Genomic DNA, 10873 nt, shown 5'->3' on the forward strand with positions numbered 1-10873 from the left:
GTGTGTGTCGTGTGTGTGTGTGTGTGTGTGTGTGTGTGTGTGTGTGTGTGTGTGTGTGTGTGTGTGTGTGTGTGTGTGTGTGTGTGTGTGTGTGTGTGTGTGTGTGTGTGCGACCGAGCTACAACGCACCCGGCCTGTTGTTTCATGTTGTATCTCTCCACGTTACACACGAATTTTTGCGCAAACGCAGTTGAATGTGCGAACTCCCTTTCGGTTCGCATCGACCATTATCGGTTTCGTCGTCGTCGTCGACGAATATGGCAGCATAGAGCCCTGTCAAAATCAATAACCGTAGAAGATGAGGGTGCGCAGCTCGGTGGAGGTGTTGTATGTTTACTAACCTGCTCGTACTGATTGGTATTGATTCTAATCGTAGGAGCGCTATGCAGACACTCACAATCGCCCGCCGTGGATGTCAGGTGTCGATCTTGCTTGAATAATTATGCAGCCAAGAGGATATCACCGGGAACAGTTCAATCTGGGTCATTCAATAGATAAAGGCGCGCAAAGAAAGGCGATATTTATAGTATATCAAATATGTTAGCATTATCAACGTATCGCATCTTGCTAAAATAGCTATACACGAATGGCACGACCTACAAATACACTCGCATGTATGCATGTATACACTCACATGCATACACAGCTAACGCCGATAACTTTAATTACATTGTATGAATGCTATATCAAGTACAAATAGACAGCTACGTCTACACTTAGAGCGGTTTCCCGCTTGACTCAATTAAACTGTTTTGGCGTCGTCTGCATGCCTATACACACGCATCTCGCACTCGAATCTCTCCAGATAGATGCATTGCAGCAGTGTAGGTCGCGCATTTTCGCATTTCTCCTTCCGCGTGCGGAACTCGAGATCTGATCAAATACGCGCCGCGTGTGTATCTAGTATTTGCCGAACATGGAGGAATGAATGACATTACTCGCTATCAAATCAGAGAAGAGAAATTGCTCGGGCGCGCGCTAGCTCGTTCGCGTACGTACGGCACATCGGCGGCAGTCACCCTATCCATCGACAGACGGTGTCTGGCAGAAGCCAATTAGTTAATGCTGTCAGGTGAGCCGTCAATAATTTATTGTTCATTAATAAATGATGTTGATGAGGTTCCCATCGCGCGCAGGTCAAAGACGGTTCCAAGCGAAGCAGCTTATCGTGGTGTTACTGTACGACTGCTCGCAGCAGCACGTATAGCGGTGATAGCTTTAGCGTATATGGTGAGGTGCTAAGCAGACGCCCGCAGCGAGCGCCTTGATTCAGCCGTGATGACGTCATCGGCGACGTCTAAAGACGCCGCTGCTGCTCGGTGACATGACGTCACACGCGACGCAGTGAATATAGTGTGCACGCCCCGCGACGCGCATCTGCTAAATGCGCACGCGCGGGAGGAGGGAGGGAGGACGAGGGGGAGGGAAGCGGGGGAAGTAGGAGGAAAGAGGGAGAGGCGGAGGAAGGAGGAGGAGGAGGGAGGAGGGAGTGCGTGAGGCGAGAGGGAACCTAACCCGCGCCGAGCGTGTTTGCTCACACGTCAGAATTCCCGTGTAGCATGCTAGGTATTCCCCCTCATGGCAAACGCCCCCCCCCCCATACGTTAGATATGGGCAGTAAAGGTCAAATCCTCACGCGCATGCGTCACGCGCCATGCGCCCTTCTGGACACGCACATGCCCATGCGCAATATATAAGGGGGACATTTGCTAATGGCGAGAGGGTGTCTACGATGCTACGCCGGCGTCATCTTGTCTATATCTGGCGTTTCGGATAATGAGTGCCAATGTCCGTCGATTGAGCGCTGTCAGTGCAGACGTCGGGTGCGACGGCACTGCATGACGGTCTATATTAAACCTGATAAATTATCCGACCTGCAGACGTGTTTCATTTAAATTCAATTCACTGGGCGAATTAATGCTCGCGCCGCTATATAGTCGCTAATAACTCATCGTCGCTTCTGCATCATTCATCGCGCCGCGTTATCTCTCCGCTTTTATGGATGACTCCGACAAATTAAAAATCTTAATTAATCATAACTGGCAGCGGCACGCGGCGACCGTTCGACGACTGCCCGAAGACATCGCTGGTAGCTGTGTCGCGACAACGTTTGCGGGCCAACGGCTTTCGTCACCTAGAAGGAGCTTACTCGGGAGAATTATTAGATATGCAGCTGTCGCGATCAGCGAACGCGCGGCGCTTTTTCGTGACGAAGTGAGGGCGAAAGCTTTTAGCTAGACTTCGGAGAGCGGTCTGTCAAAGGTCCCGAAAATGCTCCAGCGCCGCCTACGCGCGAAACCGGAGACATTTAACGATCGAGGTGGACCAGAGACCGCTAGTGGCAGGCATGCTTTAACAGCTATGGGGTAGGGGACGTGGCACGGACGGTCCCTTACCATGTTAAGAAGAACACCACAGGCGAGAAAGCGTGTCGTTGTGAGACGCTGTCCCGCGAGGGTCAGAGAAAAAATGAGGGAAGACCCGACATTAAAAGTTTACGTTTCTTCTATTGCTTTACGCTTCCTTTCGTGTTGATGGAGGATGAACGAGAGTGGGTATGAACGACGTAAGCTCGGTAATGTTTTATCTCACTGCTTCGTTGAGGCTTTAGCTATTGAACGATCAGCGTACCGGCGAGACAGCGCAGCGGAAAACGTTCGATATTTCATAGCCGGTTATTGAAAAGCAAACCACGTTCTGTGTAAATATAAACATTAGCGCCAAATTGAAGTTGCCTGCGCTGCCTACAATCGCACCACCGTGTAGCTCTACCCTCACATAACATTTGATCGTCTTACTGTGGAGCTGTCCAAGACTGCAACGCCAGCTGGTCTCGCCACATGTTGTCCTCTGTAGAGTTCTCGCCACACGTTGTCCTCTGTAGAGTTCTCCCCGCAGGTTGTCCTCTGTAGAGTTCTCGCCACATGTTGTCTTCTGTAGAGTTCTCGCCGCAGGTTGTCTTCTGTAGAGTTCTCGCCGCAGGTTGTCTTCTGTAGAGTTCTCGCCGCAGGTTGTCCTCTGTAGAGTTCTCGCCGCAGGTTGTCTTCTGTAGAGTTCTCGCCGCAGGTTGTCCTTTGTAGAGTTCTCGCCGCAGGTTGTCCTCTGTAGAGTTCTCGCCACATGTTGTCCTCTGTAGAGTTCTCTCCGTGGGGTAATTGTCCGGGGGTAAATGTCCGGGGGGGGATAAATGTCTGCGGGGTGATTGTCTGAGGGGTAAATATCCGGGAGGTAATTGTCCGAGGGGTAATTGTCCGAGCGGTGATTATCCGGGGGGTGATTGTCCAGGGGTAAATGTCCGGGGGATAAATGTCCGGGGGGTAATTGTCCAGGGGGTAATCGTTTGGGGGTAATTGTCCGGGGGTGATTGTCCAGGCGGTGATTGTCCGGGGGGTGATTGTCCGGGGGATAAATGTACAGGCGTTGATTGTCCGGGCGGTGATTGTCCGGGGGGTGATTGTCCCGGGGGGTGATTGTCCGGGGGGTGATTGTCCAGGGGTGATTGTCCAGGGGGTCATTGTTTGGGGGTAATTGTCCGGGGGTGATTCTCCGGGCAGTGATTGTCCGGGGGGTGATTGTCCGGGGGTGATTGTCCGGGGGGTAATTGTCCGGGAGGGTGATTGTCCGGGCGGTGATTGTCCGGGGGGTGATTGTCCGGGGGTGATTGTCTGGGGGGTAATTGTCCGGGGGTGATTGTCCGGGCGGTGATTGTCCGGGGGGTGATTGTCCAGGGGTAAATGTCCGGGGGATAAATGTACAGGTGGTGATTGTCCGGGCGGTGATTGTCCGGGGGTGATTGTCCGGGCGGTGATTGTCCGGGGGGTGATTGTCTGGGGGGTGATTGTCCGGGCGGTGATTGTCCGGGGGTAAATGTCCAGGGGATAAATGTCCGGCGGTGATTGTCCGGGCGGTGATTGTCCGGGGGGTGATTGTCTAGGGGGTGATTGTCCGAGCGGTGATTGTCCAGGGGTGATTGTCCGGGTGGTAATTTTTGGGGGTAATTGTCCGGGGGGTGATTGTCCGAGGGGTAAATGTCCGGGGGGTGATTGTCCGGGCGGTGATTGTCCGGGAGGGTGATTGTCCGGGCGGTGATTGTCCGGGGGGTGATTGTCCGGAGGGGTGATTGTCCGGGGGGTAATTGTCCGGGGGGTGATTGTCCAGGGGTGATTGTCCGGGGGGTATTAATTTTGTCCTGATACCGAGATTAATTACTGAGCGCAATTAATTAAGACCGTACATGCACGCCTAGTGTCTCTAGAGTTTCCATACTGCAACGTGAACGAGCGAGCTAAATGCGCGAAGCTATAGACTAGTTGAATCAAATATCGACTGTTTCTTCTGCTGCTTCAGTAAAATGTCGGTTTCTTTCTTCCCTCTTCACCTGCGGCTGTAATATTACGGTAAACCAACAGCGCGTCGTGCAGACCTAGCTCCTGCCCACGCTGCACGCAGCGGCCATATGAGGATGTTAGTCGGAGAAATTGCCTGGTTTACGTTCCGGCATTCGTCGAAGAACCTTGTTACGGTCGCAATTGTATATATATATTTGTGTGAGTTCGTGCGTGCGTGCGGGTGTGGGTGTTCGTGTGGGTGCGCGTGCGGGTGTGGGTGTACGTGTGCGTGCGCGTATGAGTGAGCGTGTATGTCTAACTGTGCGTGTGCGTGTGCGTGTGCGTGTGCGTGTGCGTGTGCGTGTGCGTGTGCGTGTGCGTGAGCGTGTATGTCTAAGTGTACGTGGGAGTGAACTCGGTCTCAACGCAGCCGTCTCTCTCTATATCCCTCTCCCCCTCTCTCTCATTACGATGGTGATTGCGGCCCGCTCTTGCTGATTATCAGAGCCGGCCCATTCCAATTTCAACTGTTTACGCCGAGCAGCGAGTTTGAAGCTTTTATCACGAGTTGTCCTTGCGGCTTCCTCCTCAGCGCATCCTTCTTCGAGGCGCGTCTGGTAATTCAAGGTCGAACTCAGGGCAGGCCGAGGCAGGTGGGCGCTCGCCTGAACCCCGCGGGCCCACCGCACGCGACCTTTCTGTTAAAACGGCATCTGTAGAGTTTGAAATAATGAACATCGACGTTATTCAGCCATTATACATTCATTATTCGTAGGTTAGGATAGATTGTCTCGAGGGCTTCCTATTCAGTTTAGGTCCCCGGGGTCTCGCTTTGTCTACATGCGGATTTCAATCATCTGAAAATGCTAAAATCTATAAGCTTACTGCCAATGGCCGCAACGGCAACGGCTAATAAGGGGGATCTTGACGTTGCGCGACCGAAATACAGAATATACATATTGATTTAGAGTGCGAGGCGTTGCCTTCTGGTCGCGACTGCACCGGTAAAGGTCAAACGTATTATAAGTAAGCATCGCGTAGCATTCTGCTCTTCTTGCCGTAAGCACGAAACAACGACGCCCGCATATCCGTCGTGTACGTATTCGCCGACGCGCTTTGGATTTCACGTTATGTGCGTTTATACGAATCGTTATCCAGTGAGGCGAGTTAGAATTATATTACGCCTGTAGTTTCGCGATCGGTTTTACGGGAGAGATGATGGCCCGTGCCATGCCACAACATTAGTTCACGTGCACGCGTGTATCCGTGGGGAATGCGTGAGAAGGCTCGGCTTGCTGTGCTGTGCGTGGTCAGTTGAAATTCAGGCACTGTCAGCATCTTTAGAACAAGCTGAAAATTGGCATCGCATGACATTTTTCTGACGTGTATAGCCGTAGGCGGTTGGAAACTGTAGCGTGAATGCGAAATGCCGCGGTTGCATTTTAAAGTTCATTGTAAATCCGTTTCGTTTCCGTGCATGGCCACCGTTGCTGCTGCGTTTATAACACGGCAGATGATTTTTTAGCAGAACGATCAAAATCGAGGCATAGTTGCTGTTTCTTGACATGCGGCGTGCGATGCATTGCGTGTGTATATATGCGAGGCATTATCCTGCTAAACCAGCTGAAAAAGTATGATAGATGTCTCTGCGAGTAATCGCTTATTCTTCGTTGCGCACCGGTAGCGGAAGGGACGGCATGTGGGCATACGCGGTAGGTTCACAGTTGTCCGTATAATCCTATTTCTTCGCGCCTAATCCGAGCCTGTCTCCTAATCTTACTGACCGTCTTCGCTTAGCTTGGCCGTATCGACCAACCCTTCACGCTGCCACGGCTGTCTATACTCTGGAAAATAATTGCCGTTGGTTTTGTGACGAAACTGTGTGTGTTGTTAAAGTTGGTGTAAAGGCGAGAATTGATCAGTTGGCCGAGCTAGCGGAAATCTATTTCATTACTGGCAGAAGTCATTACTTAGGCCATTACGCGGAATAACAGCGAACAGCTGTCTTAGCCAATATCGTTACTTACGACGTCCGACGTTCATTGTTCCGTATAACAAAAAACACGCAAAATAATAGTAAGGAAACACGCACGCTGGCGTATCATTTCCAGGAATTCATTCTGGTCCAACTGACGTAAACAGTTTCTACGTCAATAACAATACCATTTGACTGCTTGCGTCCGATAGAGAACAGAATAAAATAGATAATTAATCAATATATCCACACAGTGGGATTATCGATCTGATGTTTGTCGAAGCCAAATCAATACGAGCGTAATGAGTGCTGATGACGGATATCTTGATGTTTATTGAGCACAATTTGTTATCGCATATATTTAAGTGTCCATAGATACAGTAGAGGTTGAAATGAAATATAATGGTGGTTGAAGTTTACGTACATGTCGAAATCACGAATAGAATGTCAGGTGCAAGGGGGCAAAGTTAACAAAATTCGCGTCATCTGTATAATAAGGGTTTGTTGCTGAGCAGTATTATACATATACATACAATCGGAGTGTACCCGTAATTGTATGCATTTCTCTACATACAATGGGTGGACGCAGAGGGTTTGTAGCGATTTATGCAAAAACTACCTTGCACAGAAACCGCTTCAGAACCGATTAAACCGCGTTTACAGTTTCATCAAATGAAAAGAGCGTGGACAGTAGTATGCAAATTTAAATTGATTCTGCGCGCAGACAGCATAACGTTCGGCTTCATGCATATGCAAATGAGATTCCTGCTTTAAATGTTATGAGAGTAAAATAGGTTCATGACAAAATATTCATAGGACAAATAAATTGGATTTGGCCCGACACCAGCTGCATATTTTACAATAATCTAACTGCTCGTTTCAGTTAAAATTGTGATGCAAATTGCGTTGCATCTTACGATGTAAGCTAACAAGCCTCACGGGATAGGATTATAGATGCTTGCACAGTCTACATCCACCGTCTCTTTCTATCCTTTTCTAGTTTATGCTTCTTCCTGAAGTACGTGGTCTGATAAGTGCCAAAGACTTAGAGAAGTTCGATTCGCTAGTCCTGAAAAAAGAGATAAAGGCAGTCAAGGTAAGTGAGTCTACGCTTATGTCGAAATGGATATAGGTCTCGTTATGGACCTTTTGTAAACATTAAACATGACTAGACTCGCCCTAGTCAGGATTTGGTAGGAGACAACGGTATAATCCTCTGTGCCGAAACTAGAGAGAACGTATATTCGTTGACTTGCGTTTTCCTACACAGGATTTGAAGATAGAATATCGATAATCGAACATTTAAGGTATAATTAGAGCTCGTAATTTAGTTACACCCTGAAAATCATTACGATATTATCAGGAAATAACGCTGGAAGTTGGTTTGGCATTTGGAGAATTACAGTCAGACTCTAATAATTGCTCTTTACGTACTCTGGAGATCTTACTCTACATATATCATGCTGAGAAACTTTGATCCACAGAATGCCGCTGGATAAGTGGGGCGATGGAGATTTATGCATCAGTAACGGCTGGGAATCACGCCAGTCTTTGAACAGTGAACACACAGATTCACTGCTGGTTGCTCGTCGTTATAACTGTTGAGTGTGGGGGCTCAAATGGCCGAATGCCATAGCATGGGGAACCCCCAGAGTTAGTGATTATCATGTCCACAGCCTCTAGTTAAGAATTTAATGGCCACTGGGGCCCCATAGTCGAGTGTTGCCTCGTATCATTACCTTCCCACTCTTCAGTCGAAACCATCGGAGTCGAGATTTGAAGTCGGCGTCACTTGAAGTCCAATCGACTGATTGTCGACGATTCGGCAGTAAGACGGCGATGTTTGCTATCTCCTCTACGGCTCGCCATCTTGCTGCGTCATAACCCGAATCGCCGCGCTTAGTTAACGCTCGCAAAAGTGGCGCTGGCGTCGCCCGCCATTTTCCGTCGACTACCGATCATTTTGCGACCGATATTTCAGGCCGCTAAACGACAGGCTGAGAAGCAGAAGCCCGCGAAATCGCCGCTTTCGACTTCGCTGAACGGCCAGTCGCAGTCGCAGCAGCAGCTGCAGCTTACCTCCGTCGCGACGACGAATGCTCAACTGTTGAATTCTCAAGCAGCCATCGGCGGAGAGGTCCGCGTGACGCAGGCGCACCGCAAGCACCGCTACTCGACATCGACAGATGGCGCCGCGAGCGCGGCGGCGACGACGACGACGCATCAGAGCGCCGCCGACGGCTCGATATTGCAGACGACGAGCGTCGTGTGGACGACGCTGACGCACAACCACGCGACGACGCCGTTCACGCCGGCGCAGACACTGAAGCAGCAGCAGCAGCAGACGGCTGACGTGCTGTCGCAGCAGCAGACGCGCATGTTGACGGGAACGACCGCCGGCGGCGCGGCGGCGATCCAGGTGACGGCGTCGCATCAGAACCACGCATCGGCGTCGCCGCTGCGCGACGCCTCGTCGGCCGGCGCGGCGACGACGGCCCAGCGAAACTCAGGACATACTGTGGTGCAACCTCAGCCAACTATGCAACGGAGCGGCCGACCAGACACGCAGGATCGCGTGCAGTTGTCGCCAGGGGGCACCATCGTGCTTCCGTTCGGTACTCCCGTCGTGCGCCCGAAGGTGCCAGCAAATAAATCGGCATCGGCATCAGCGTCGGCGAGGGACACGCCGCCGTGGTATGTCGACAGCAAACTTCAGTGGCACAGTGGCGCCAATGTGCACCTGTACGGCGGCAGAGAGACGACGACGGCAGCACAGGTGGAGCCACTGCTGCTGCGACGCGGTTACTCCGAGCGTCGGCCAAAGATGGGCTTCGCAGATCTGAGTTCCTTTCACGATCTATATCGGACGACCAGCGGCCGACGGCCGAGAGTAAGTAGCAAGGCGCTTGATGTAGGGGAAGGGGGAGGAACACTCACTCTGAGCAGTGAGTCCCGCGTGCATACCCCACTACCCGCACCCCAACCTGTCACGGTCACGCGTGGATATTGAGAAGCATGCGTACTGTTATTAAGACGTCCGAGTCGCCCACAAGCGCCTGTCACATCCGCATGTTTTATATACAAACTTCGTCATTTTTACACAGCTGCATAATTTATTAGCGGCGCTGCTAAAGTAATTGGCCTCAATTTAATGTCATAATTCGGTTTTTACTCGGAGAAAAAAAGCAATTAAATTCATTGCGGCCAGTAACTCTCATGGGAGAGACTGCGGCTCCTCTGCGGTCGCCTTCTCTCTCTCTCGCGCTCACTCGCGTACCTTGCCTCTCATCTCTCATTTAGTAGCATTGCATTCCGCAGAGCAGCAGTGACTCCATGGCTCTGCGAGACGCCATATTGCAGATTGATACGAGCACGCGACCGAGCCTGACTGACTACTTGCAGGTAGGTGTTACCTCTCAGACTATGCGCATGGACTCGCGAGTGCCCGTAAAAATGCCGCGTGTCGAACCTTTTTTTTCATCCGGCGAACCTTCTCTCACTTAAGCAGATTTGTTCGAATCTCTCACTGCGTCGTGCAAAGCGAAGTAATTCCTCTGATTAAAGTTGTTTGCAAACAGGTTGCGCCGATGAATTATTGAACACGCCAGGTGAATTTATTTATTAGGTTGGGGTTGGGGGAGCCATGTTTCAGATGTCAACTGGAAATAGAGATCTGATGGATTACATTTACATTAAAGTTCTTATGCGCTGCGCATATTTCAGTCTAATCCGGTAATTGTATTAGGCTTTAAATGCGGCATTGAAGGTTCGGGAAAGAGACAGGAAGACAAACAGACAGAAAGAAAGAGAGAAATAGAGAAAGAGCGAGAGAGAGAGAGAGAGAGAGAGAGAGAGACTGATGAAATTTGCATCTCCGGAATTGCTTGCATTTACAAGCGAGAAAGCTGCGCGCTCGTGCGGCTATAGCTTCTTCACGAATCTCCTCCGCAGGACTGCGACATGACGACGAGTCTACATCGCATGCAGAGCCAGCCGAGCGGACCACCGCTGCCGCTGCAGCAGCACAGCCTGCCGCACGCCGCCAACCTACGCAGCTACGGTGATGACTCGTCCTCTCTCGATGCGATCATGTACGACCCGCTCGTTCACAGGTTAGTGTCGCTCTTGAAATCAGAGCAGCATGCATCTGCCCATAGGAGGCTAGGTAGAGAACACATCAACATAGGAGGCGAGGTAGAGAACACATAGAAATAAGAGGCGAGGTAGAGAATAATAGACATAGTAGGCGAAGTAGAGAATAATAGACATAGTAGGCGAGGTAGAGAATAATAGACATAGTAGGCGAGGTAGAGAATAATAGACATAGGAGGCGAAGTAGAGAATAATAGACATAGTAGGCGAGGTAGAGAATAATAGACATAGGAGGCGAAGTAGAGAATAATAGACATAGTAGGCGAGGTAGAGAATAATAGACATAGTAGGCGAGGTAGAGAATAATAGACATAGGAGGCGAAGTAGAGAACACATAGAAATAAGAGGCGAGGTAGAGAATAATAGACATAGTAGGCGAGGTAGAGAATAATAGACATAGGAGGCGAAGTAGAGAACA

The 10873-nt window shown here is 50.4% G+C and overlaps 2 protein-coding genes across 2 annotated transcripts in view; both read left to right on the plus strand.

Annotated features, from left to right (window-relative positions):
* Window positions 1-7780, plus strand: part of LOC106806826 (whirlin-like) — a 69897-nt gene extending 62117 nt beyond the window's left edge. Inside the window, exons 8-9 of the mRNA XM_014808947.1 lie at window positions 7304-7399; window positions 7667-7780. Of these exons, the coding sequence (XP_014664433.1) occupies window positions 7304-7399; window positions 7667-7780 (210 nt within the window). The remainder of the gene's footprint in view (window positions 1-7303; window positions 7400-7666) is intronic.
* An 8-nt stretch (window positions 7781-7788) lies between these two features.
* The window catches only part of LOC106806827, a 56504-nt gene continuing 53419 nt past the window's right edge, over window positions 7789-10873 (plus strand). The window contains exons 1-4 of the mRNA XM_014808948.1: window positions 7789-7884; window positions 8285-9193; window positions 9622-9705; window positions 10255-10415. Coding sequence (XP_014664434.1) covers window positions 7789-7884; window positions 8285-9193; window positions 9622-9705; window positions 10255-10415 — 1250 coding nt within the window. The remainder of the gene's footprint in view (window positions 7885-8284; window positions 9194-9621; window positions 9706-10254; window positions 10416-10873) is intronic.

The sequence above is a fragment of the Priapulus caudatus genome, unplaced genomic scaffold (genome assembly GCF_000485595.1).
Source record: "Priapulus caudatus unplaced genomic scaffold, Priapulus_caudatus-5.0.1 Scaffold181, whole genome shotgun sequence".
Lineage (NCBI taxonomy): Eukaryota > Metazoa > Priapulida > Priapulimorpha > Priapulimorphida > Priapulidae > Priapulus > Priapulus caudatus.